The sequence below is a fragment of the Corvus cornix genome, chromosome 20 (assembly GCF_000738735.6).
Source record: "Corvus cornix cornix isolate S_Up_H32 chromosome 20, ASM73873v5, whole genome shotgun sequence".
Lineage (NCBI taxonomy): Eukaryota > Metazoa > Chordata > Aves > Passeriformes > Corvidae > Corvus > Corvus cornix.
The window spans coordinates 1,271,770-1,299,424 of record NC_046349.1 but is presented as its reverse complement, the minus strand read 5'-3'; the positions used below and the strand labels follow the sequence as shown (position 1 = coordinate 1,299,424).

Below are 27,655 nucleotides of genomic sequence, written 5' to 3'. Positions count from 1 at the left end.
CACCATGCAGTGGCTGCTCCTGCTACCTGCACAGTGATTGCTCCCACTGCCCTGCAGCACAGTGACCGCTCCAGCCCTGCAGTGACCACTCACACAGTGCAGTGACCACTCCTGCTTCACAGGCTTCTGTTGCTCACATTCGTTTATTATTTTAAAACACTGACAAAACACATCACACCATCATCTATATATATAAATTTACTTTTGTACCACTATAAATTTATATATATAGAGCCTTTAAACCTCTGTACGTTCAGGACACACAGTTCCAGAATAGCTGCACTGGTTACAACAGAAGGATTTTCATTATGAAAACACAGAGAGGAGGCGCTGATATCAAAAACACAGAAAAAAAGAAATTAAGAAAGAGTGCAAAATGAATGAAAGTGCAAAAAAGCTTTTGTTATCATAATCACACTCCCTCCATAATATGGTCCCCATTCCCCCCTCCAAGGATTAGCGAGCCTCAGGCCCCAGAGGGAAGGGCTGGGCTGGAGGAAGGGAGCCGAGCTGCAGCCCTCCTGTCCTTCCCTGTCTGCACCGAGCTCTCCTGGAGGATGAGGAGTGAGGAACCCGAGCGGCCAAGTCACACCCCTCCCCCAGCTCCCTTCTCCAGCACTCTCATTGCACCCACGGGCCCAGATGTGCCCCTGCGGGCAGCAGCTGCCCCAAGCCCCCAGCGCTCCCAGGCCATTTAGAGGGTGCTTTTCCCTTCTCAAAGTTCTTGTGATCGCCATGGAAAGCAGTGCAGGGAGGCGAGGGAAGGTGGCTGTGCTCTGGTGGGGCAGGCATGGCTGCCCTCCCCGCTGAGCTCCAGGCTGGCTGCTCTGATGGAAACAGAGACCTTGGATCGCACTGTCCCAGTGCTGCCCATTTCCACGAGGAGGAGGAAACACTTTCCCAGGAGGCTCCAACTGCTCCCATGCACCCAGAGTCAGCCGCAGACCAGCCCGCCCAGAAGACACCCCATATCTGAGGCTGGAGCACATAGTGGGACTTCTCCCACGGCTCCAGCTAAGCCCTGCCAACACCAGCTGCAGGGCAGGAGCGGCAGAAACAGACACTTGGGGACCTCCACTCAAAAGAACATTTGACTTGAAGAATTCTTCATTGACTTAGAAATTGTGGCTGATGTCACATCTCTCAGAAAGGCCCCAGCGGGGAATCTGTGGGCCAGCCCCAGCCCCACAGTCCTCTCTGGCTTCTTAGTGACATGGCAGTGAACTTCCCTTGGAGGAATCTGGTCAGGCAACAGGGGAAGCACAGAAAACTTTGGTGCCTCTGCCTTGGTCAAAACTGTCCTTGATGGTCCCTGAGGGGGGACTCCCACTCAGTGTTCTGTGGGGATGGAGGACCTGCCAAGGCCAGGAGTGCAGCAACCCCTCCTTCTCTTGGCCTTCCTGCTGGGACCAGGGACAACTGCTCACGGAGGACACATCACCCGTGACCCTGGGATGGGCGTCTGCCACCTCCACAGCCCCAGAGACCCCACCCTAAAACACACCAACATCAGGGGAATGGTGTCATGGTACTCCCACCATCACCCATCCACACGTACACGATGCTTTGGGTTTGGTTTTAAAGGACACAGAAGGTTATAAGTTTTAACAGTAAATAGCCCTTGACCACCTACAAACCCTGTAACTCCCTCACCCAGACAAATCCAGCAGCTTTGTACCCCAACAGGTCCATCAGCCCAAGAGGCTGAGGAAGTGATGCTCAGTTCAGCAGGTGTGTGACACAGAGCTCCCATCTCCCATCACCCTTCCAGTAGGACTGGTGTTCCTGACAGCTGCTCCCGGCACAGAGCTCAGACCCAGTGGGCACCTGGGCTCCAGCTCTGCAGCCAGACTGCCCAGGCAAGGGGCAGCACCCTGGCAGTCCTGTCCAGGTCGTGTCTGCTCTCTAAGAAGGTGAGGAGAGCCCAGGGCAGGCGGTGCCGTGGCTGGCAGTGTGGGGATGCACCTGTGCCTGTGTGCCTGGTGCCCAGGCAGAGCACGGCTGGGTTGCACCTGACAGCAGAGCAAGAGCTGGTGGTGCTGGCTGTACCCAGCCCTGGGGGGCAGCCAGGGCTTGGCTCGTGGCTCCTCTTCCCCTTCAGTGGGATCTTCTGAGCTCCTCACCACCTGTGCTCTCCCAGGCAGCCCTGTGAGACACAAGGCTCTCCCTCCTTCACAGTAGTTTCAGATCTGATGCCTGGGTAGCAGCTCCTCTCCCAGCACCCTGGGACAGCGCTCAGTCCCTTCCCCAACAGGAGTAACGACTTCACATGTGGGAATTCAGCAGATGAGAACAGGATGCTTTCCTAAGATGGGTCCTTGCAAGCTCAAGGGCTGTGTCCAGTGTGAGGGAGCCTTTTCATTCCAGATCACACCTGGAAAGGTCTCAGCACCATTCACAGCCTGGGTTGAAGGTCCCAGGGCTCCTCCTCTTCTACGCCAGCACAGTGGCCCAGAAAGACACTGCATCAGCTGAAGAGACCGAAGTGCACACCATTTCCTGCAGATCAAGGGTGGCTTGGGAGTGACTCTGGGACCCAGGGACACAGCTGTTCCTTCTCACTCCCTCTCTCCACAGCTGGCCACACTGCAGTGCTTGAAGAGATTCAAGGACATAAAAAAGGAAAGGAGAGGGAAAGCTGCCTAAATCAAACCCAAGCAATGACAAAACAAAGACATGGACAAGTTGCAAGTCCTGCATGAAGAGCAAGCAGCAGACATTTCAAGAGCAGGTCAAACGTGACCCCAAATATTCAATAACAAAGAGTCAAAATGCTACATTTCCATGGGAAGCCTCGAACAGGTTGACCCAGATGTGACAGCGGCTCCCAAGGCAGCGCTGCTCCAGGACACATTGCTGGTGCACTTGCACACATCTCTGCATCCCTGTCTTTGGGCACTGGGAAACGGGGGAAATCGTTTTGTTACTGGTGTGTCATTGCTGGGAATGGGAAAGGAAGAGCACCTGGGACTGGGCCCCTGGGCAGGTGGCCATCCTCCAGCACTGCACGGCCACTCCCTGCTCCAACAGCTCCCACATCAGGCATGCCAGGGTGACGGACCACAGAGAGCAGTGTGGGCACTGCCAGGAGGTACAGGGGCCTATCAGAAGCTGCTGGGATTCTGCCAGGACCCCCAGGCATGTTGGCTTTTCTGGCTCTGCAGCCCTTTGTCCCCTCCTCAATTACAAGGGACAGTGTTACATAAGCATTCCCAAAGTGCCTGTGGCCCTGTTGGAAAGGTGCTATGTTCTGAAAAGGACAGAAACAAACCAGGTAAGTGCTGGCTTTCTTTTAGCTCTGCAGGTAAGGGATCCAGGGACAGCGGAAGATCTCTTCAGACAGCAAAACCTGGGTGCCTTGTGAGGGCAGAAAGTGGGGAGAAGGCAGCTTGGCAGAATCAGCTCAGCCAACTCAGGAATGCCTTCAGAAGTGACTGTGGATCTGCCTATTGGAGCAATGGATGCTTCTTGTCCTTGGCAGCTGTCTCCACTCTAGAGAGGGCCTTGCTCCTAATACAAGGACCAAAGAGGGCCTGACTTCCTTTGTAGAGGATTCTTTAATAGGTGCAAGGGGAACAAGCTATCCAAGCATCCTTTCTCCCAGAGAAGTGCTGGACAAAACAGTCTGAAGTGCAAGAAATGGAGCCTGTTCTGCACCCAGCCAGCCCTGGCCCAGCAAGGCCCTGGGGCTGCTGCATTCAGGAAAGAGGAATAAAGCACAGGCGCTGGTCGTGGGCAGAGCAGCAGCCAGGATAGCTGCTCCCTGAAGGGGCAAGAGGTGGCCACTGGTTTGCAGTGTGGCACAGGGGCAAAGCAGTCATCAACTGGCCTTAAAAAGGGAAAGCCAAAAGAATTCAGAGAAAAAGGCAAAATGAGCAGAAGCTCCTCAAGAACGTCCCTTGGAAATGGTGTTCGCACAAGTACCCCCAGAGGATCACACTGAGGGAAAAACCCCAAATCTCTCTCAGCTGCTGAGCAAAGGCAAGAGCAGCCTTTAAGAGGGTGTGAGCATGGATGCAGGCAGTCAGTCCCTTCCCCTGCCTGGCTGGCTGGAGCAGTGCTGTCAGCCCCCGCTGTTACACCCTCCACAGGGCTCCGCCAGCCCTCAGCACGTCCGGCCCGGTGCAGGCACAGCAGGATGTGGGGGCAGCTGCGGCGCTAAGACGGGCCAGTGCCACGTCCACCTCCTTCCCTGCAACCGCCCCCGAGGCCTGGGGTCAGCCTGCAGCCAGCGCTGCAGAAGGACAGCGTGGAAGGAAGAGGATGGGAGATGGACTGGTGGGAGAGTGGAGAGGTGGCATCCAGGAGGACACGAGCAGGACGTGACAAGCTGCGGTCGTTTGGGGGAGTCTCTGTCCTGATCAGACAGTTTCGCAGCACCAGTGCTGAGGGAGGGTCCCAGCTGGGCCAAGAAAAGTCACTTTAAGGTGTCATCAGCGTTCTTGAACATGAGGATGGCATTGTAGATCTTGAGTGCCGGGCCCAGCTTGACACTCATAATCTTGACGATGTCAGCCTGCGTCAGCAAGAGGAACGCCTCGCCATCGATCATCTGGGGAGGAGAGCAGGGACAAAGGCACTCACTGCAAACCCGGGCTGGGACTCCTGGGAACAGCCAGCACCAGCACGACCTGGGCAGGAGCCACAGGCGACCCCAGAGAGCAGGGCAGGGGCCACCCACAGCACTCCCACACTGCCCTGGGGAAACCCCAGCTGGCAGCTCACAAGCCCAGGAACAGGGCAGAGGGGGAAAGGCCCTTCCAGGGGCCATCCCAGGAGCTCACACTGCAGCCAGGTTGAGATTCTGTGCTGGAGCCTCATGGGCACAGCACAGAGCCACCACAACCTGCTCTGGGCATTTCCTGCTCCAGGGACCAGCACCTGTGGATACTGCCCTGGTTCAGCTTTGCCTGCCCGAGCACCCTTAAAGCACAGGGGCTCTTCCTGGACAGGCTGTGACAGTGGTGTACCCAGTGTGCCCAGGATCAGCCCCGGGTGTCAGAGCCACCCCCACACGTCTGCCCACAGAGGGTCCAAAACCGCCGACCCTGGCAGGCAGCAGTGCCACCCGACTGCTGTGCTACTGAGAGGGGCAGAGGGGGAAGGACAAAAGGGTGAGGAGGAAGCAGCTTCCCTCAGGAGGCGATGGTGCTCTTAAGGCTGCAGCACCATCCTCCTCCTGCCCCCATCTGCATCCCCTCAGAGGGACCCTCCATCCCCCATGCTGGGAGAATAGGGCAGCACAGCTCCCTGGGGGTCCGCAGCTCCCCTCCTGCCCTGCATGGGCACAGCCAGGTGGCTGCACACTCCCATGCAGTGGGGCTGCAGGGCGGGACCACTGCCAGGTGCTGGATGTGCCCCCAGCATCCAGCAGCAAGCCACTGCAGGAAGGCCACTGGCCAATTCCTCCTGGCCCCACTGGCAAACAGCTGTCCTTGGCCACCTGCTCTCATCCACCAGCCCTTCTCACCTCATCCTTGAAGAGCTTGGCTTGGTCCTCGCAACCCGTCAGAGTCTGAACAAAGCTAAACACCTTGGAAGAAACACAGAGAAATGCCAAGACAGAGCAATGTTTCTGACTGGAGACCCCCCTGAGCCCACACCCTCACATTTTGAGCCCTGCAAGGTGCCACAGGGCTCTTGGGGCACAGGCTGCAGTTGGTTTGCCCTCCCATGCCAGAGCCCACCCCTGGCCCCGGGCACAGGCACTGGCCTCCCCCAGCAAAGGCTTCAGCAGCTCCATCCCCACCAAGTGTCTCCAGCACAGCGAGAGGATTACCACCGAGGGCCGGGGCAGGAGAGGGGCACCCACGGGGGTAATGGGGACATCAGGGGATCATTAAGGCTGGCAGAGCCCTCTGAGATCATCAAGGCCATCCACTGACCAGCACTGCCAAGGCCACCACTAAGCCATGCCCCCAGGTGCCACATCCACACAGCTTTTGAACACTTGCAGGCATGGTGACTCCACCTGTGCCCTGGGCAGCTGTGCCAGTGCCCAAGAGCAGGCAGGGGCTGCTGGGGCTGGTGCCAGAGCTCTTCCACCCACTCAGGCATTAACAGGGGTCACCATGACTGCCCAAGAAAGTGAACAAAGGTGACAATGTGTCCAGCAGACCTCTCCTCGCTAGCCCAGCGACGTGGCCACTGAAGTGCTTGGTGCATGTGCCATGGTGCTGCACAGCCAGGCAGGGCACTCCCAGCCACGCCAGCACATCAGGGACCAGCATGGAGCCTTCCAAAGCACCTCACCTCATCAATGGTCCACTTGGCCACCGTGGCTGCTGTGATGCCAGCCACCCCCGGCAGCAGCTTGCAGTGCTGCTCCCAGCACAGGGACAGGGAGCGGTCGGGGTGGGCGGACAGGGCGGACATGAAGAGCGACTGGTGCATATTGTCTGAAGAAATAGCTGGGGATAAAGCACAACACGTGATATGAGGTCAAGGACGAGAACATCCCATCCAGCTATCAAGAGCTGGTGGCTGTCCCTTGAATCAACAGGGTGTCAGTGTATCCAAGTGTTCAGTTTGGTGGGATTGGGGATGCTGGGGAAAGAAGCTGAGACAAGCTAGGCTTTGCCTTGTTCTCATGACCTTCAATCATTTGTTTTCTAATCACCCCCAGCGCTGGGGTAGGTGGCAGAACAGCCCGTGGTGAAAAGGGTGCTGGATGGAATGAATACACATCAGGCATCTGCTTCTGTCAGGCATCAGAACTAAATGCCAAGCCAACTGTCCAGCATCAGTTTCTGTGTGGCAGCAATAATGTGGCACTTCACAGCCACACTGAAATTTTGGGGCACAGCTTCCCACTATCCCTGTCTGAAGAGGACAAAGCACCACAGAAAATACACTGCCATAGAGAGGATCCTAATTCCATGCCCTAAAGCACTCGAAGATTCCCAGCCATAACCCTGGAGCCAAACCGAGGGAGCTTTGTGAGCCCTGGCACAGGGCAGGGAGGTCCTTTATCGATGGTCAGCTCTGGCAGCTGACCACAAACCACTGGGGCACACCTGTGTGAGCCAAGGGAGACCTGCCCCCAGCACGCCCACCCACCCCAGCTCCTCTGGCCTTGCCCTGCAATGACACCGTGGCAGAGGATGGCACTTACTCTGGAAGTCTTCCTGCTGGATCTTCCGGTACTTTGGAGGTCTCCCTCTAAAGAGACAGGAAGACTGATGTCCAGCTGGGCTGCGACTGGCCCAAGGGCCCTCCTCCCCAGCGCCCAGAGCAACGCCTCGGCAGTGGGAGCAGGGACCTCTTGGACCCTGACCCAAAGGGTTGACAGCCAAAGCCAGAAACCGTGGGAAGAAAAAGCGAGAGAGGTGCCCGGCAGAGGCAGCAGGACCGAGGCCAAGGAGCCTCTGTGGCCCGCTCACCCCTGCCAGGGCGGGCAGTGGCGGCACAGGGCCCCTCCCCGCCCGGGGCTCGCCGGCCGTGCCCCTACCTCCCGTGGTGCCGAGATTTCTTTCGCTGAGGGAAACCCATCGGGCTCCTCTTGCGAGTCGAGGCCTCGGTGTCGGACAAGTCAGCCTTCAGCCTGCCCTGGTTCTTCTCTGCCAGCGGGCACCCTGAGAGGCAGTAATGGGCTGTGAACCTCCCCGTCACGTGGCCTGACCCATCGCAGCCCGGTGTGGGGCACTTCCTAGAGAACAGAGGGGACACAAGCGTTGGGCCCAGCTTGGAGCAGCATTGGGGGACAAGCCAGCAGGGCCACCCTTCTGCCCCCGAGCACGGGCAGCCAGAGCCCTGGCCATGGAAGGCAGAGGAAAGATGCGCTGACCAAATTCCCGGGGCGGGGCCGCTGGGGGCAGGGGCAGGGCACAGCCAGTCCCTCCAGGTACAGACCTTGGCCATCTGCCATCCCTGCAACCCTGGGCAAGGCACCAGCGTGCTGATCGAGCAGCTCATTGGGGCTCACAGAGTCTCCATCTTGCCCCCCTTGCCTCCACAGGCATCCAGACCAGCCTCAGAGCGAGCAGGACGTGAGTGCCAGGAGCGTGGCCAGCAGAGAAACCCCTGGGAGGCAGACCTGCCCTCCCCATCCTCATGGCTACTCCACCATACTGGCTCCTCCTGACACCAGCCTAGGGCTGGGGTTGGCACTAGACCCAGCCTGGTTTCCCCTGGAAAAGGTCCCTCAAGTGACTGCCTGAGCTGGAACCGTGCACTGCTCCTTCTTGGGACTTCCCAGCTCAAAGCCTGACAGGGAAAGGCACCCATGAGGGGTGGGGGGAACAGTGTCCTCACAGCTGGTGTCAGTGAACAGCATCCACACCGTCCTCTCTGTAGCCCACAGGTGCCCATGGGTAGGTGGACACACAGGGCACCTTCAGGCACAGGAGGGGCTCACAGGGGTTACTCCATCTGGGGTCCTGGTGCCACCCCGGGGCCCAGCCTGGAGGAACAGGGGACAGAGCCAGGCGTGGGGTGAGTGCAGGGAAGGGCTGGATGCTGGTGGGGGTGGCAGGTGAGGAGGAGCAGAGGAAGAGCTGGCCTGGCCCAGCAGGGAAGAAGCTGTGTCCCTCTGGGCTGTGCTGGGGAGCTCACCTGTGGTGAAAGCTGTACTTGGAGCTCTTGGAGTGAGGGATGCTCTTGCAGCCCAGGCTTGGGCAGCCCCCATGGCCAGAGGAGGCTGGTTCCTTTGGCCCTACAGCCGGAGGAGAGGAACAGGAGAAAGGCTGTCACGGCTGCAAGCCTGGGCAGAGCCAGGGCTCTGGGCTCCCTGCCTGCACCAAACAGGAAGCACTTTTCCAACTGACAAATCCATGGAATGGCTTTTCCTCCCTGCCCATCCTCAGCCAGAACCTGCCCTCCCATTTCTGTGCATGGGCAGGTGGCAGTGACAGTGGGGTCTGGCATGATCGTGCCCTGCGAGGAGGAGCTGACACAGGTGCAGCACTTACTCAGAGGAGGCTGCAGCGGGTGTCCAGTTTTTGAGCACCAGCCCATGGGATGGATGTCTGGATGATCTGCATCAATCCAGAAATCATACACGTGGCTCCAGCCATCAAAATGGATCTGGGGAAGCAAGCAGAGAGGTCACCTTTCAAATCCCAGGACACCTCTCCGAGGAGCTCTGGAGCCCTCTGAGTTGAGAGCAAGCAGCAGGGTAGAGCTGAAGTGCAGCACAAGGCTCTCCACTCCTGGAGCTGGGCAGTGGCACCTGCCCACCTCTGCACACTGTGCTTCCACAGAGCACTCCCAGCGAGCTGGGAAGGGCAGGAGCAAGCCAGCACAGTGCCTGGACACTCATGCTCCAGCACCCACCTTTATCCTGTGATCTTCCACATCCTCCACACTGGCCACTCGGATGAAGGAAGGAGTCCTCCTGTCCACTGCCTCCAGCTTCATGTTGACCAGGAAGCCGTGGGGTGGGCGCTGCAAGAGCCCAGTCAGAGGGAGCAGGGCCCTGCTTCAGGCTCCCGTCCCCTCGGCGGCTTTCTCAGCACTGTGTCCTCCTCGAGCCCAGCTCCCAGCCCTGGCCTGGCCAGGGAAGAGCCATCCCAGCTCACAGTGCCAACAGGAGAGAGCAGGAACCGGCTCCCTGCATTTGAGCTGTCTTTAACAAGATGTGCCCCAGGGAAGGTCTCCAAGAGACACATTTTGGGGATCCATATTGCAGCCACCCTTGGCTGGACACAGCTGCTGCTGGTGCAGCTGGAGACAAAAACTAATCAAGCAAACCTAAATTATTTCCCATCACTCAGCTCCTGTCTAGCTGAGGGGATGGTCATACTCCTCCTTTTTGCCAGTTTTGAACTATTTGCCCAGGATAGCCCTGACTTCCGAACCCTGAGTGTAGATCCAAAGCCCAGGCCTGTGGCAGGAGAATATGGAACATCACTGGACTTGTCACAAAAGCAAAGACCTGACAATGAAGAAAACCCAAATTCCTGCCCAGGTGGGGTAGAGCAGATGATGTGACACTCACCACTTTAAAGGCCCAAGCAGGGACAGCAGATGCTCCAGTTTCTTTCAAGTACTTTTCCCAGGTGAAGTTGTCGGGATCAGGATAATCTGGAAGGGGGAAGATGCAGAAGGTGAGACATGCCTGCAGGAAGTCAGAAAGTACCCCAGAATGCCACACTGCCTTTAAGGGCCAACCAAGTCTGTGCCAGGCACATGGGAACCTGAGAGACACCAAGAAGTGCTGTTATTTTCTCACAGACCATGAAAGCCACAGTACAAGGAAGCAGAAACAGCCAGGTGTGCACAGACAGCATCTCCGAGTGGAGACTTGGCCCAATACAAGCACCATGCTGCACTTGAACATGTGTACAGGAGCCCTGGCAGGAGGTTTGTGTCCCCAGAACCCCCACTCCACCCTGGGAAGCCTGTTCCCAAGGGGATGCACTCCCAGGCTGCACCTGACTGACCACTGACTCACCTTGAGGAGGTGTGAGGGGTTTGCCGTGCTCATGACACCATCCAACTGGGTGGATGTATGGACTGCTGGGGTCACACCTAGAAAACATACCCAAGCTCTTACACAGGGCCCTCTGCGGGTGTCTCCCCACCACTGGCCGCCCAGGAGCCTCTGTGCACTTACCAGTAGTCATAAGTATCATCCCAGTTGTCAAAGTGCACCAGAAAGCGATTGTCCACCACGTCAGTCACTGTGGCAACACAGATCAGGGAGGGGTTCATGCGGTCCACGGCTTCGAGCTTCATGCCCACCTTGAAGCCTGGGGAAGCCTCGTGCTGGCAGGAGAGAGGGGCAGGGCTTTTTCAGAGCTGCAGCCCCAGCTCCTTCCTCACCACTTCCCTTGCCTGCTGCAAGGAAACACCTGCCCAAACCCTCCCCAAACCAGACCCTCTCCAACCTCCAGGCAGGCCTGGGACCAGCCAGGCTCTCAGAAGGGCAGTGTGCTGCTGTGCATGCAAGGAAAGAGGAAGGGGGTAAGAAACTCAGCTTGGTCACACAAAAAAAGAGGAAAAGTGATCTTCAGACCCTCAGGATCTTCTAAAAGCAGTAAATTCCAAGAGAAAAAAACCCTCCAACTGACACTAGTTCTGCTTTTGTCCCAAAACACTTGTTTGTGGTCACAATCTTCTGGTGTCAGCAGCGACCAATGCCTCAGGCATGGCAGGAGGAGCTGGGGTGGGGCCCTTCTCCCTTCCTTGCCTTTATTTCTTGGATCCAGAATCTGTGCAAAACACTGCATCACACACACTGGTGGGCTTGTTGCAGCAAAGAACAGCAGGGGTTAGACACAATAAATAACTTGGAGAGGCTGATTTGCCAGTAGTTAGAGATTCCTCTGCAGCTGACAAAGGAATGATCAGCATTTTTCACTTTCCTACATTCCCACTTTCCTTACCCAAGCTTCCACGTGAAAAAAATAGGCAGACACAGAAACAATGAAGGCACAAAACAGAGACAAAGGAATTATACTTATGAAACATTAAGTGATGTGTTTTTAGCCAAATAATTGTTGAGAGTAGTGGTTATTTCTCCTCACCAGTACTTCTGTAACAAATTTAATTGTCCAAGAGATCCGCCTGGATGAAACAGAATCAGACCAGCACCAATTCTGGGCATATCAAATGAGTGTCCAAACTCAAACTACAGATCCTGAGCAGCAAAGTGTGCCACATGTTCCTGGCTCTTGAGCACTGTGGGCTTGAGGGGTGTGGAGTGGACAAAGCGAAGCCCAGTGCTGGTGGAAGCATTTTGCTCAGCTGGAGGGGACAAGTCACACCTGAACCTGTAGGCTCTGGCAGGAAGGAGATGCTGCTACTCACAGTGTTTCGGACCATGAAGAGGTGCTTAGGAGCTGCCTGAGCCTTTGTTAACTTCAGGTAGTTTGTCCAGCTGAATTCTTCTTCCTTATAACCTACAACCCCTCAGGAAGAGAAATGAGAGCAGTGAGTTCAGAGCCAGGAGGATGTGAGGGTGAGCCTGGCCATCCCTGACACACTGTCACCCTGCCAGCATGTCCTGCTGTGGGCAGATGGGATCTGTGGCAGCCCTGGGATGCCCAAAGCCTGTGGCTGAGGTCTGATGGATGGTTTTGAAAGCGTGTTAGGAAACACGAGCAGTGGAGTGGAAATCCAGAGCAACAGCCCCAAAATGTGAGCAAGCAGAGATGGGTACGTGGAATGTTGTCCTGTGGAACAACCCCAGTACAGCAGCATCCCTCCCTGGCCCCATGGAGCCACCCTGTCCCCACCTCAAGCTCTACATCTGGCCCACTCTTCATCCCTCTCCTTCGGCAGGACCCACCACCTGAGTTAACTCCTTACCTTTGGGGGGCTGGAGTTTGTGCCCTGTCTCCTCAAACCAGCCAGCAGGGTGGATGTCAGGGGAGTCGGCGTTCAGCCAGAAGTCATGGCACTCGGAGTAGCCATCGAAGTGGAGGCGCATCCGGTAACCACACACCTGCCAGCAGGGAGGGAGGAGAAGGAAAGGGCCATGGAGACCTGCTGCTGTCCCTGGCTGAGCATCAAACCCCCTCCCCTCCCACACACCAGCTCAGCATGGGTCACTTTGGGAAGCCAGGAGTCAATCACAGGCCAGTGCCCAAACTGGGAGGCACAAACCAGTCCCAAAGGGTGTCCAGCACGGAACAAGGTCAGTGCAAAGCCACCACAAGCCAGCCCAAAGAACGGATGTTCAGGCTGGTGCATTAAATGCCATGGTGGGGCATCTTGCTGGATCCAGCAAGTGCAAAGACTCCACTTGCTGTACCCTAGGAAGTTGCTGGTGCAGGGATTTGGCTAAATGCCACACTGGCTGCCTGGGGAGCTCTGCGAGGCAAGGCTGGTTCGGCTGCCACGCGGCTGAGTGGAAAGTGGGTCTGCATGGACACAAGGAAGAGCAGTGGGATGCCTCCACACCCTCCATCTCAAAGGCTCAGACCTGTCTTAGGGACAAAAGCTGTTGCCATCACCACAACCCCTCCCCCGTGCTGTGTCAGGGTGATGGAGAGACCAACACAGCTGCACAGTGCTGTGCCCTGGCCCTCTGAGCTGGCAGGGAGCTCCCTGCTTGTTTGCCTGAGGTGCTGGAGCAGCAGCTCATCTCCTGCAGTGACAGGCTCTGTCTCCTCCAGGGGCCAGCTGGCAGCACCTCCCCTGCCCCAGAGCCTCTGGCTGACCAGGAGCCAGGAGGAACCGAGAAACATGGGCACTGGAGGCTCCTTACCTCAGCCACTGTCAGGATGAAGTACATAGATGGGTGCTGCGGGTCAATCCCCTCCAGCTTCATCCCCACTTTAAAGCCGTTCTTGTGCTGGGAAGCTACTTGGTACTGGAAACAAAAATTAAACTACAATGTAAAACCAACACAGGGAGTTGGGTCTAGAACCTGCCAGGGGAGCAACCACCAGGCAATGGGAGCTGCTGGGACCAAGAGACTGTGGGCCACAGGTTATGTTGTCATCCAAATTTCAATTTTTTTCCCATAGAAGAAAACAGTGTTCCACCTCCTTACGGATTTATATCTCTTGATATTGGCAGGGCAAAGTGTCCCTGGGGTAGAAGCTGCAGCTGGGGGAGTGGGGCATGGGCCTGACTTGTTTGCAGCACAGCCTCAGGAGAGCCCACCTGGCTTCCAAGAAGGGCTGGAAAGGCTCCACCACCCTGCCAGAGTCACAGCAGTGTCCTAGGCAAAGGTGGGGTGCTTGGGATGGGGGCCAACACCCTGCTGGGGAATGAGACTCAGGGAAAATCAAAACTGGAGGCTGCCTGGTCACCTCCAGGTGACAACGGGAGCTTGGCTATTGCTCAGAGTCCCGCAAAACAGGGAAGCAAGGAAGAGAGGAGAAGGAGGAGGGGTGGGAAAAAAAGGGAAAGAAAAGAGAAGATGAAAGAGGGAAAAAGACAGGAAAATCCCAACTCACATCCTGGAAGAGATCTAAAGGGGCAGCGACAGCTTTCTGCTCCTCCAAGTAGGACGCCCAAGACCAGCCTTCTTTCTTCTCCTCACTGGCACCTGAGCGCAGCACAAACGCACACAAACGCTGCTGAGGGGCCGCTGCAGCCCCGCCCCGCTGCCTCGGGGCCGTCCCGCTCTCACACTGGTCCTGCATCCCTGCAAAGCTCAGCACCATCCTACCACAGCCCCTTCTCCAGCAAACCTGGCTGGCTGCACGACGAGGGGCAGAGCCAGGAGCCCCCATGGCCCAAATGTCCTGAGCCATGTCCTAGTAAGGCACCTGGGATAGTGGAAGGTGTCCCTGCTCATGGCAGGAACCAGATGGGCTTTAAGGTCCCTTCCAACCAGTCTGGGATTCCAAGGAGTGTGAGGGACAAGCCATCCTGGGCAAAGCATCAGGACACCTCTGCAACCAGACCCTCCTCCAGCCAGAATATCTGCTATGTCCACACAGGATGGATGTGGGGCAGCCAGCAGGATCCATGCAGAGGTCTGGGAATCATTCCCAGCTGCAAGGGGCTACTAGGCACTCAAACCAGCAGCAGGCTGACATCCCAGCTCTGCCATCCTCTGCTCCAAGACAGCCACCTGAGCCTGCTGTGGCACAGCACCGCTGCTCTGATGCCCTAGAGAAGTATTTGCCCATGTGACAAGACAGCATCGTCCCTTCATAGGCAGGGAGGTGACCATTCATGCCTTTGAGAAGGCCACAAAGGCCTTGCCCAAGGCATGTGAGACACAACCCAAGTCTCTTGCTCTTCAGCTTCTTTGTCTCCCTAATTTGCAGCAGCTGAAGGGACTCCAGGAGTGCTGTGCCTATTCCAGTGCTGAGGAATTCACAGCTACAGGTCAGCCATGGCAGACAGCCTCAGGTAGGGCAGGCCACAATTGCAGGGGAAAACCAGACCAACTCCTTCCTCCCTTTGCCTCAGGGGAAGAGGAGATGGAAAAAACCAGAAACTTAGGGAAGAAATTAAAGCTGAACTTCAGGGAGAAAGGTGACTAACCTTGCTTTGCTGACACTTCAGAATGAAAAACCTCTTTATTATTCATTAGGACATAGAAATAGTGCCAGGCATGGCTGGGGAATCTGTGAGTACAAGCTCTGCACTTCTGTGGAATGACAAATACACCAAGAGTCAGAGCATACCCTGACTGCTGCACTGAGGCATCCAGGTGTGTATTTTGTTTGCTGAAGTACTTCTAAAATGAGAGAAAATAAAATGCTGAAATAACAAAGCTCATCACTGCTTACTTGTATGCAGCAGGGAAGGTTACATGCTCAGGGCTCAGGGTGAGAGGCAGGTATGAGATTTGAGATTCCTTTTGAACCGTGGTTAACTCAGTGTAACATCAGGGGTTAATGACACCTGGCCCCTGCCACTGTCCCTCCACTTGGCTATGGAGAGGAGTAGGAAGCTGGAACAGTTTAATTTTAAAATTATTTTGAGTATGACCTTCAGTACTCAAAGACAAAAGGTTTCCCATAAATGTTTATTTTCAGTGTTTCCCAAAGTTTTCCTTCACACTGCAGGGAAAACACCAACCAAGCAAACACTGCATCCCTCAGCTTGTCTCCTTTCCCTCCATGTCGACAGCTCTGCTTTTGAGATCTCTGATACAGTCCAGGAGTAGATCCCCACAGGATGAGACAACCCCAAATCACACGGCTTCAGTGGCACTGCACCTACAGGAGCAGCTCCCAAACTTGTGAGCTCCTGATGCCATGAGGGAAGTTCCCCACGAGCCCATCCAAGGGAGGGCAAAGCCACACGTGGTGCAGTCCTGTTCTTGCTCAGGACTGTGTCCCTGGCAGCAAACATAATGTCCACAAGCCAGTAACAAACTGAGCTCCTGAGGGGAGGGACAGGAAGCTCTGCCCAGCACAGGCCAGTGCCGTGTCCATAGGGGTGACCCCTTCCCATGGAGAGAAAGAGAGGAAAGGAGAGAAACAGAAAGAGACAGAGAGAGCAGGATCAAGCAAGCAGAGGAGCTCACAAGCCTTCAGGACCACGTGCCAGGGCATTGCAGTGGGTGTTTGACCCTGCAGGAGCACCAAAAGGGTCCAACCCTGCAGTGGGACCCCCCAGCCCCAGCAGGAGTGCTCACCCCACCACCCGCCTCGCCTCCGTACCATGCTGGCTCCCGTTCCACGCCTCAGCCTCCAGATTGCTCATGGCAGAGTCTTCCACAGAGCTTTTCCTCTCTTCCTGCTTTTCCTCCTAGACATGGGAGCAGACAAAACAGAACCCAGGTTCACACATAGGTTTTTGGCTGGGTGTTGTACCCTCACACTGGTGCCCAGGGCCATACTGCACCTCCACAAGGTCCATGGTTTGACCAATGCCTGGCCCAGAAATGGGCTGCCAGAGAATCTGATGATGGGAGCTTGCAGGGACTCGGTGCTGATTGCAGCAATGACACCTGGACTGGACTTGCTACAGTCAGGGCTGGCAAGCAGAGCTTCCTTGCCTTGTCAAAGTCTCTCCCTTCCCCAGGACACCCAGCACACAGACAGACACTCCCCTACTTCAACCCTTACTTCGGTGGCCCACACTCAAGAGAGCAGCTGAGAGAGCTCAGTAGCTACAGCCCAGCCTGGACAGTCTGGCACTGCCCAGGCCATGGTGCTCCACATGCCAAACAACCAGCCCAGTTCTAGGAGCCTTCATCTCCACACATTCAAGTCTTTTTGGCACTTTGGCCAAGCCGTTTCCCTTTTGACCCACAGCTGGCACAGCCCTGAGCAGCACGATGAGATCTGTGCACACAGGGCTGGCCCCCAGCCCCCCGGACACTGGCTGCACACACCCCCTCCCTGCCTTTGTCCTACCATTTGCTCAGATTCATATTCTTCCTCTGAGGGGCTCTGATAGTCCTTCCTCTTTCGTTTCTTCACAGGCTTGAGGATTTCAGTGGCATTGGTGCTGCTGGCAGAGTTTTCCACGATGACAGACCTGCACAGAGGGAGGGAGGGAGGGCCAAGCACTGCAGGCAGTGCAGCACGGTGACACTGCCTGGGGTGTCAGTAACGGAGGGGCTGCTGGACAATCACTGTCCCTCCATTTCTTACTCACACATGTCCCCACCCCTCCTGATGGATATATGCACACAAGCTGCCAAGAGTTAGAGCCAAGGACAGGCCACAGTCACCCTGACTCACTTGGGTGTCAGAAACCTGAATCCAGGGATGGATCAAAATGGATCTAATTTTGTAGCAGGGCTCTAAGCTGCACCAGAGATGCTGGAAAACAAATCCCAGGAGTCACACACTGGTCAGGAGTAGGGCTGGAAATGCCTCCGTGACCCGTGGCCTTCCACTGCTGCTCAGCCTGGAAGCCCCCACTGCAGCAACCTCCTGCTCCAGCAGATCCATGTTTACGAGGCCACAAACTGGGCAGGAAAAAATCTGGCTCCCTCGCTTCCTGCTGTTCCCTTGGGAACTCTTCCTTCCCCCACCCTGCCTCCAGGAACAAGCGGGACCCCCAGCACCTGCCAGGGGCAGACGCGCTCACGTCCCTTGCTGGAGCACGTGGAGCAGGGGAGGGAGGGCAGAGGGATGGACAGGGCTCTGCAGGGCACAGGCCCCCCCTCCTTTACCTCTCTTTGAACTGCTGGTGGCAGTGCTCGCTGCAGAAGCCCCGGCCTTCCCGGGCCCCGTCCCACACGTGTCTGCGGCCGCAGGTATCGCAGTGGCACAGGCCTTCTGCTGCCGGCAGCGTGGGCTGCTCCGGCACGTCTGGGGCACAGAGAGGAGCAGCAGTGAGGCACAAGGAAGGACAGCAGATGCAGGAGGCATTTGCCTCGCCCATGGAGACATCAGACAGCATCTGCTAGATGGTGGTACCCACCCTACAAGTGCCACCACGGTGCCCTTACCCTGAGCCACGGTAGGATTGTCTCTGCTGGGAGGTGCCACCTCTGAGTCCCCATCTTTCTCTGCGTGACCCTCCTTTACAGCTTCCACAGGAGGCATCTTATCAGCACTCACCACCTTCAGCGTCCCGTACTCATTAATCCGGAACTGTGTCATTGAACAAAAAGCAAGAAAAAAGGGTTAAGGAGGACAGAAATGTAACTGGGTGCTTGGCCTGAAAATGAGGGACATGGTTTGGTCATCAGTGTGCCTGACAAGAGGACAGCTCTTCTGAGGACAGAGGTGAGCCCAGCACCCCAGGCCCTGTGAAGGTGCCCTGCCCACAGCCTGTGCTGGGCACACCACGGGCACTCAGGTGACACCAGCACCAGCTGGTGCTGGCAGGTGGGTGCCTGGAGGATGCAGTGCCCTGAGGCTGAGCAGCAGCTGAGAAATGGGTGCATTTTTTGCAAGCTGTCATGCACTGAGGGTACCCCTGAGGCACCCGCTGCCTGCCGAGCACAAGGCCGCTGCTTCCAGGGTGAGGACAGGAACTTGGGCAGAGCCAAGTCCACAGCACAGTTTGGGAGGGAAATGTCCTGTCCTGCACAGCACGTAGCACCCCTGTGCCTCCCTAACCCAGGCACCTCGTGTGAGCTCTGTGCTAAGCTCATGGGATGGCAGAGCCTAGGGACGGGGCAGGAGAAGAGCTGGAGCAGCTGAGGGATCCTCCAGCTGGAGTGCAGGTACTGCCAGGGGCCACAGCACATCCTGGTGCTCCCTGCCTGGCACAGGCTGGGGGATTTACAGCAGTGGGGAGTGGCAGAGGGGGCAAACCCAGTGGCCCAGGGCTACACTTACCCGCAGGTTACTCCCAGGCAAAGTTGCCACCCCATCTTTCCACTCCAGCACACGGACTGTGCTGCAGGTCTGCACCCCGCTGATCTGGGGAATGACAGCAGCTGTGATGGGCTCATTGCCTGCTCCCCTCTCTGGCCTCTCGGCCCCTGTGCTTCTCTGGGGCTCCCGGGGGAATCGCTGGATTTCTAAGGTGCTCGTGGGAAGGTTGATGGCAGCGGCGTTTGCTTGAGAAGGGAAGAAAGGAGACAAACAACCAGAGGCATACACAGAACACTTCACTGATGCAAACAAGGCTCGAGGGCAGCCCAGAATCCCAGAGGACATGGTCTCCCAGGTGAGGGCTCTGCTGTGGGCCAAAGTACAGGCAAGCAGAGTGACCCAAAAAATCTGCAGCTAGTAATGGCTCGTGCTGGGGGTGGCTCCAACACTATCCACATTCAAGGGTTTCTACTCCAGCCTGGTCTCAGACTGTTTCCATGCCCAGGATGCCCTGAGGCGACAGGAGTTTGCTGGCAGGCTCCTGGACTGCAACTTCCAGTTTAGTTATATTTCAAAGCAACACACTGTGCAACCTAGGGCAGTGAGAACAGGAGCAGGAAAATTTGGGAGATCTGCTTCTAGAGAACAGCCCTGATCTCACCTAACACACAACCATGCTTTGCTCAAACACCTCCTGAAAGACACCAGTCAGCTGCACTCAAAATTGTCCCAGTTTTCAAGAAGGGTAAGAAGGATGACCGTGATAATTACAGGCCTGTCAGGCTCACTACAGGGCTTGGTAAAATTATGGAGAAGGTTATTCTGGGAGTTACTGGAAAACACTGGAGAGACAATGCAGTTGTTGGACACAGCCAACACAGGTTCACAAGGGGAAGTCCTGCTTAACCAACTGAATTTCCCTTTATGGAAAGGTCACCCCACTGAGCTGACCAAGCAAAGCCAACAGATGAGGGTTTCTAGGATTTTAGCAAAGCTTTGATACTGCCTCTCACAGTACCCTTCTGGACAAAGTATCCAGCCCAGAGCTCATCCAGTCCATTGTCCATTGGGTGAACAACTGGGTGATGGGTCTCCTACAGTTGGGCTCAAAGGCTTACAGGAACTGGGCGTACATCAGGCTGGGGGCCATCGCCACTGGGGTTCCCCAGGGTTTAGGGCCAACGCTCCTGAATATTTCATAAATGATCTGGATGCAGGAATTGATTGTCCATTAAGTAAGTTTATCAATGACACTAAATTAGGAGGAGCTGTGGACTCCCTTGAAGGTAGAGAGGCCTTACACAGAGATCTGGATAGACCAGAGAGCCAGGCAATCCAATCACCGTGTGTGTGAAACAGGAGTAAGACCTGGATTCTGCACCTGGGACAGGATAATCCTGATTAATTGTATGACCTGGGGGACAAGACTGGAGAGCTGTCCTGGGGAAGGGGCTTGGGGGATTTGGGCTGAGGGCAAGTGGAACAGGAGCCAGCAGTGCCCTGGCAGCCCCAAGGGGGACATTGGGGGGTGACTGTCCTGCTCTGCTCTGCACTGGGGCAGCCTCACCTCAAGTCCTGGGGACAGTTTGGGCCCCTCAGCACACAAAGGACATCTGAGGGCTGGAGTGTGTCCAGAGCAGGGCACCAGGATGGTGAAAGATCCCGAGGGCAGGACTTGGGAGGAGCGGCTGAGGCCACTTGGCCTGTTCAGCTGGGAGGAGAGAAGGCTGAGGGGTGACCCCATCACTGTCTGCACCTTCATGGTGCTCCCCAGGGAAGCGGTCACAGCACCAGGTTCAGGGAGTGTCTGGACAAGACTCAGTCCCTATGGTTTAATTTTAGGTGGTCTTACCAGGAGCAGAGGTTTGGACTTGATGATCCCTATGGATCCCTTCCAGCTTGAGCTATTCTGTGATTTCCATGATAACACAGCAGCCCAGGAGCCCACAGCCCTGCAGAGCAGGCACCCAGCACACTACGCTGCCCTGGCTCAGGGCCCCTCGCATCAGGGCCTCAGTTTAAAGCTGCATCAAGAAGTTTTGATCACCCACAAACAGTCCAAGTGATGTGGGATAGCCACAGAGAACCTCTAAGATGGCAACAGCAGCTTGGCTTTGCCTCCCAAGGGAGGCAGCCCAGCTACACAAGGAGTGTGGGCTATCAAGGCTGGGGGGCAGCAGTTAGAGGGGACTGCTCCACATACCTGGTATGATGAAGGCAGTGGTGGGCAGGTGGGTGCTCTGCACAGTGCTCTCGGTGGTGACCACGTGGACACTGACCTCCCCAGCAGCACTGCCCTTGGTGCTCCTCACCACCTCCATCTCCCCCCTGCTGTCCATCACCTTGCCCGGGCACACAGCAAGGCCCTGCGAGGCAGCAGGGAAGAAATCAAGTTGGGTACCAGCATAAACACAACAAAGGAGCGAGGAAGTGGCTGCACAGGATGGTCTCTCCCAGCAGAAACCCCCGCAAGACGCGTTAAAGGTCCACTGAACCCACACGAACATCACAGCTGGCATCAACATGACCCATGAAAGCCCTTGTTGTGAGGTCCCAGCTCAGAGCCTGCAAATGCTGAGGGTTTTTTCTCACCTGGCACCACCATAAGATGGTACAAGCACGCCAGGTCCACCACAAGCTGCTCCTGGCTCCCACGGGGGCCTACAATGCTCCGACAGACTGGGACTGAGGGCTGCCAAATCCCACCCTGGAGCAGGCAGAGCTCCCTGCAGGTCCCCTTCCAGTTCTCCTGCTGGAGTGTCACCCTTCTCTTCTAAGTGGCTGCAAGAGAGAATTGCACAAGTGACAGGAGTTACTGGGGGGAATTTGATGTCCCCTGTACCCCACCTGAGTTTCTCACGGGCCTGGTGATGCTCAGCCTCTCTAGCCATGAATCTCAAGGAGAAAGCAAAGTGTCAGGGCCTTGAGGGCACACCTGGGCCTCACTAGCTGTGACCAGACCCCTACCCAGGGGCCCAGGGGCTCCACATTGTAGCAGCACCCTCTCCAAAGCACTTGCTGCTGGGATGGAGGCAGGGCTACAGAGAGGACCATGGTCATGTCTTGGCCCCTTCTGATGCAATTTGAATTTGAAAGGGAAAACATCCACGTGGAAAACAGGATACTCATTTCGGTGAAGCAGGGTTAACTAAGAATTGGGCTACCAAGGCCAAAGTCTGGAATTTTAAAACCTGAGACATTCAGATAAAGGTGCTACCATCAGAGGGCACAGAGTGGGGTGGTGTGATCACATTGAGGGGAAGAGCTACTTCTCCCAGTTCTGTCAGGTTTGTGACCAGAAACACCTGATGCTCAACTGGCAAACAGCACCCACCCTTCAGGCTCTCCAGGTGCATAAAAGCACTGTTAAGTGTCAGGACAGCTGAAGGAACTGAGAAACTAATTCGACACCAGACTCCAAGTGAAAGCCAAAATGAATTTAGCAACCAACCTGTTTCGGTGCTTCCTAATACCCAGAAGGAATCTGTCTGCTTTTTTAGACACTTAAATCCAATCAATCCTTAATTCATCATTGGGTCAAATATTTCAAGGACAACTCCTCATTTTGTGGGAGCTGTTGGCTGTTTTTAAAATTGAAACAGAACTTGGGACTGGAAATGCCCAGAAAGGAAGAGAAATAACTAGATCCAGTGCTCAGGTTTGTGATGCTCCACCCAAGTTTCTCACAGTCTCTGATGTGAACACAAAAGCAAATATTTGCACAGGAAATGCCCAGCAGTAGCCAACATTAAGGTTTAATTTTAGGTGCCAGGGGCAGGGAGCTGGACTTGATGGTCCTTATGGGTCCCTTCCAGCTTGAGATATTCTGTGATTGTGGTTCACTCTCCAAATCCTTGCAGGGCTAGGCTGGTGCTGTCGACACTGGTTCTCCTGTGCCTTGTGAGGTCAGGGTGAACAGAATGAATTTGGATTATAGACTGTGGTGCTGGTCTTTAAACTGCCAAAGCGAAACAACTGAGATTTAGGCCTTAACCTCCAGACAATCCCTCCGCCAGCAACCTCCTGGGAAAGGCCTCACTGCAGCCAAGGGCACGTCCCAGCTCAGAGGGTCGGGAGCCCTCCACGAGGCAGAGGAGCCCATCCAGCCCACAGCCCTGTCCTACTGTTGGACTCACTGATCTCACAGGTCCTCTACAACCTTAACAATGCCACCATTCTACCACAAACTGTCCCTCCTGTTCCCCTCATCTGTCCCTCAGCAGCAGTGTGAGTGCTTTCCCCAGCAACTCTGGCCAGAGCAACTCCTGTCTTGCTGGTGGAAACCTTTCTCTCACTCCTCGCCCCAACTCCTGCCTTTTGAGCACACAAATTCTATTCCAAGCCCAAAAACTATTCCAAGGCCACACATGAGCAGTAGAACACTGTTGGTGTGAACTTGTAAGCACAGTCTTGCCACAGCTGAAACTCAGCGGCTCCCAGGGCTCTCCCACCTCTTGTCAGGGGCTTCCACAGTGTCAGACAACCACCTCCCACCAACCCTGCTCATATCAACCACAGCACACACTGTTCAACTTTTAACTCAGGGTTCCTGGGATAACCCCCACAGGTGTGGGCATGACACAATGCCTGGGCTGCAGAGCTCCATCCCCACCTGGAGGACTGAGAATCAGGATTGGAGATGTTGTTTGCAGCTCACAGTTTTTAAAATCCCGGTATAAAACCTGCTGGAAGCCCAACCTGCTGTGAGGTATCTCAGGTCAGGAATGCTACATGAGGAAAAGGGGCTCAGCCACAGCTCTGACCTGCCTGGCACCACTGTCACAGCAGGAGAAAGGCACTCGGGATAACCCTGCTCCCTGGGAGCAGAAAAGATGTCATGGAGGGGATGCCCACACCTGAGACAACTCTGGTGGCCTCAGCCCCTGGAGCCAGAGCCCAGGCAGGTACCACTGCCCCAGAGGTCCCTCCAGGGGGTCTCCTGCAAGCCCTGGACTGACCCATATTATCACAGGATAATTCAGGAACCTCAGGAGGTCTGTAATTCAACCTTCTGCTCCCAGCAGGTTGGGATCACACCAGGCTGCACAGGGCTTTACCCAGCCTGGGCTTTACCCAGCCTGATCTTTATCCAGCCTACCAGGATGCAAACCTGCGAATTAGCACAACAATTAGCAACCCAAACCAACACTTTTCCTTGGATGTTAGGAAAAGGTTTTAACCCCAGAGGGTGGTCTGGCATTGAATGGCTCCCCGGGACTGCCAGAGCTCCAGGAGCATTCGGTCAATGCTCTCAGGCACAGCGTGGGGTTGTTGGGGTGTCTGTGCAGGGCCAGGAGTTGGACCAGGATCCTTATGTTCAGGATATTCTATGATTTGTTCTGCTGATTGCCCCAGACATTGAACAAAAGCTTTAATTATATTTTTTTTTTTTTTTTTTTTAATTTAGCTGGTGTCTTAAAAAGCTTTTAGCCTACACATGTCCCAGTGACATCTGATAAAGCTCTGCCCGCCCAGACAAACCAGAATCAGGCTTCAAACCCCCCCCCAGCCAGCTTTTACAAGAGCAACAGTGGAGCTGCAGCTGTTTTGGCCTTAACAGTGAGGCCCTGACCTCTCCATTTTTCCTGGTATTGGGTGTAACTCCACATCTGAGAGAAGATGCAGGTGAGCCCCACTCCTCAGCCAGCTGCCCATCCATTCCACAAGGACTCCTCACACCCACTCCTCACTTCTGCCTTCTGCTGAGAGACAGCAAAGGATCCCTGACCAGAAAAGCCAGGAAGCAGAAAAACCACCCCAAGAAACCCTGGCCACACACACTTACGTGTGGTCCCTCCAGAGAACACCACAACGTGCTGCAAAGTGGAATTTCTCCAGACAGCTCCCATCTGGGAGCGCTCTGCTCCCTCCTGCTTTGCTCCTGGAATCCTGTGCTCTGTGTCAGGGTAGGGCTGTGCACATGGAGTCTGTCTGCAGCCAGACCCCACCAGCCCATTCCAGCCAGTTCTGACAGCAGGATCAGTGTCTCTGTCAGAGACAAACCTTCAGGTTCAGGAAACAAAGCACCAACACAGAGCCCGGGTCCCGGCAGGGAAGGGCATCAGCAGAGCACGGTCTGAGCACCCGAGAGAGCTGGGGACACCGGCTGTGCACACACAGTCACACGGGCCAAGCACACTGGCCACAAACCACACACTTTAAGGCAACCAGGATCACTGGCTCTGCTGCTCACAGAGGTTTAGCTCATCAAACAGGGATCGCTGGGTGTTGGCACAGCCGCGTTCCGGACCAGCGACCCCGGGGCTTGCAGAGCATCTCTGGGGCTGCTGTACACACGAGTCTCCAGCTCTGCCACAGCCCCACACACACCCTCACACTCACCCTCTCGCCAAGCCACGGCAGAGCCGGGGAATGATCCGCTCCTTGGGAAGAGGAGGGCCAGGCTGCATGCAACAGGCCACAGAGGAGCAGGGAGAGAAGCAGCTCCCGGCATGGAGCTGCTGCACAGCCCCGACAGCGCTTTGTGAAGCATGATCTGCTCGAAAGAGGTGCTTCTGTTCATCACAAAATTGGCTTAAAGTAATCTAATTCAAACAATATTAATGCGTATTCACTTTGTGGCTTCTCGGAATTTTAAATATTCCTAAAACCTGCACTGGTACATGCTGGGAGCCACCCAGCTGGGAGGAAAGGTCCTGCTGGACACCAGGATGCCCATGAGCCAGAAATGTGCTCCTGCAGCAATGCAGAACAGCGTCCTGGGCTGCACTGGGAGCTGTGTCACAGCCGGCGGAGGGAGGGGATCCTTCCGCTCTGCTCCACCCAGTGAGGGCAGCCCTGGAGTGCTGGGCCCAGAGCTGGGCTGCCCAGTACAGGAGACAGGGACAGACTGGAGACAGTCCAGCACAGGGCCATCAAGGTGATGGAGGGACTGCAGCATCTCTGCCATGAGGAGAGGCTGAGAGAGCTGCGACTGCCCAGCCTGGAGCAGAGCAGGCTCAGGGCATCTCCTCCCTGTGGACAAATACCCGGGGGGAGGCTGCAGAGGGGATGGGGCCAGGGACAGCCCCAGGAGCCACGGGCACAGACTGACACATAGGAGGGGCCCTCCGAGCTCAGGACACACTTCTGCACTGGGAGGGTGGCGAGCACTGGTGCAGGTGCCTGGGGAGGTGGTGGAGTCTCCATCCCCTGGAGAGACTCAAAAGCCACCTGGACACATCCTGGGCAGCCGGCTCTGGGTGGCCCTGACGGAGCAGGGGGCTGGGCAAGGTGACCTCCAGAGGTGCCTCCAGCCTCCCCCAGCCTGAGATTCTGTAAATAATTTTTTTGAGGAATTTCCTCAGCCATAAGAGAGAACTTCTCCATCCTTGCCATCAGCTGAGGTATGGATTTTTAATTACCTCCAGTGGCAAAATTGAGCCTTTAAGAAAGAGCACCAGCTGGGATCATGCTAAAACTGCAAGTGGCACACCAAAACACTACAGAGACCTGCTGGGCTGAGAGCTGCTCCCTGGGATCTTCCCCTGTCTTCTGGCATTGCCCAGGGCAGGTGTTTAGGAGACTAATGGCACTGTAGAAAATATTTGCTTTGTACACACACAGGAGCACTCAGGAACACCCTTGGCACAGGCAGGTGGCCTGGTGGAGAAAGACAATCACACACTTCTTCCCTTCCAAATCTGACTGCTGCTCCAAAGACAGGAGCAAAAGCCTCCTCTGGAACAAACCAGGGGCCACAAAGTCCTGCTCCTGAGTTCTTGTGCAGCGTGGTGAGGTTTGGAGTGGGCCATGGTATTTATCAACATCTCAAAACCAGATGAAATGTCCTTCTGTGCAGTAAGAGGCTGTTCATGTTGCACATTTCAAAAGAGCAAATAGATTCTGTGAAAATGGAGATCACAGGGAGAAGGGCAATAAAGCAGCAAGCCGGCTTCAGCTTTAGGTTCAGACACAGCTGACAAAGCAGAGACACTCAGGCTGGGTGTCACCTGCTGTCCCCAGGACTGTCACTGTCACCAGGACCAGCTTTTAGGCTCGTGGATCTGCTCAGACCCACAAGTGGGGAGAATGAACAGTTCCCAGTGATCCCATGTGCCACCCCAAAGGGTCAAGGTGACACCATCCAAGCTGGATGCTGAGGCCAGCAGGCAGCCTGAAGCCTGGGCACTTCTGAGGGGCACAGCGGGGACCAGCACCTGCCTCCCACTGCCCCTGAGAGCACCAGCCCTGCTGCACCACCCAGACCTGCACAGTTCGGGTATTTCCCCACACTTACAAACAGATGGAAACAACTAAAAAGGACGGATACCTGACCCCAAAATATTTCTAACTGCGCAGTGTTTTATTTTCTTTTCTAACTAGTAAAGAAATAAATCCAGGACCTGTCCTGGACCATGTGGAACACCCTGTCCACAGCCTGGGCTGTTTGTGCACTGCTGGGCTGGACCAAAGCCCTCCACGCTGCAGGGCCCTGTCCAGGGCTGCAGTGGTGTCAGTGCAGGCTCCGGGACGGCACCTGCTCACCCGGTGTTTGAGAAACACCTGAAGAAACACGGCCAAGCGTCCACCGTGCAAGGCTCTCCCAAGCTCGGCGCGTCCCGGAGAGCTCCCTCGGGGCAGCCAGGGAAGCACAGGACAGGGCTGGGCAGCGCCTCGCAGCTCGCAGCGCCGGCGGCAGCCGAGCCTGGCCCGGCCGATCGGCGCGGTGATGCGCGGGGCACCGCGCGGGTGCGGCGGCCCTGGGCAGAGCCAGCGAGCCGCTCTCGGTGTCCCGGTGTCCCGGTGTCCCGGTGTCCCGGTGTCCCGGTGTCCCGGTGTCCCGGCCCCGCCGCCCCCGCGGGGCAGCCCCGGCCCCTCCGCGCGGCTCCATCGCGGCTCCATCGCGGCTCCATCGCGGCTGCGGCCCCGCCGCGGGCACGGGGGATGTCGGCGCTTTCCCCCCCGCCCACCGCCGGGCCCGGCCCCGCTCGCCCGGCCGGGGCCTCGCCCGTGCGGGCACCGGGATGCGGCGATGCCGGGCGGGGACGCGGCGGGCCCGGGCCGCGCTCCTTACCTGCACCCGGCCGGGCGCTGCTCCGAGCCCCGGCGGCGCTGCCCGGCCCGGCCCGGCC

General features: G+C 56.3%; 1 protein-coding gene across 2 annotated transcripts; it reads right to left on the bottom strand.

Annotated features, from left to right (window-relative positions):
- Nucleotides 1-124: 124 nt before the first annotated feature.
- L3MBTL1 (L3MBTL histone methyl-lysine binding protein 1) lies at nucleotides 125-27,655 on the bottom strand. 2 transcript variants are annotated; one of them, XM_039563566.1, is made up of 23 exons: nucleotides 27,598-27,655; nucleotides 21,174-21,362; nucleotides 20,785-20,947; nucleotides 18,603-18,826; nucleotides 17,765-17,909; nucleotides 17,486-17,624; nucleotides 16,719-16,842; nucleotides 16,020-16,107; nucleotides 13,851-13,942; nucleotides 13,154-13,258; nucleotides 12,253-12,388; nucleotides 11,752-11,852; nucleotides 10,556-10,707; nucleotides 10,394-10,470; nucleotides 9,938-10,023; nucleotides 9,274-9,384; nucleotides 8,910-9,024; nucleotides 8,554-8,653; nucleotides 7,451-7,648; nucleotides 7,115-7,161; nucleotides 6,253-6,410; nucleotides 5,471-5,533; nucleotides 125-4,552 (listed from the first exon to the last, which is right to left on the bottom strand). In XM_039563566.1, the coding sequence occupies exons 3-23, from the start codon at nucleotides 20,918-20,920 to the stop codon at nucleotides 4,418-4,420; spliced, it is 2,532 nt and encodes an 843-aa protein (XP_039419500.1). In that variant the 5' UTR covers nucleotides 20,921-20,947; nucleotides 21,174-21,362; nucleotides 27,598-27,655; the 3' UTR covers nucleotides 125-4,417. The 2 variants fall into 2 exon arrangements, with proteins under 2 accessions (XP_039419500.1, XP_039419501.1); XM_039563567.1 differs by having other exon boundaries at nucleotides 11,752-11,843.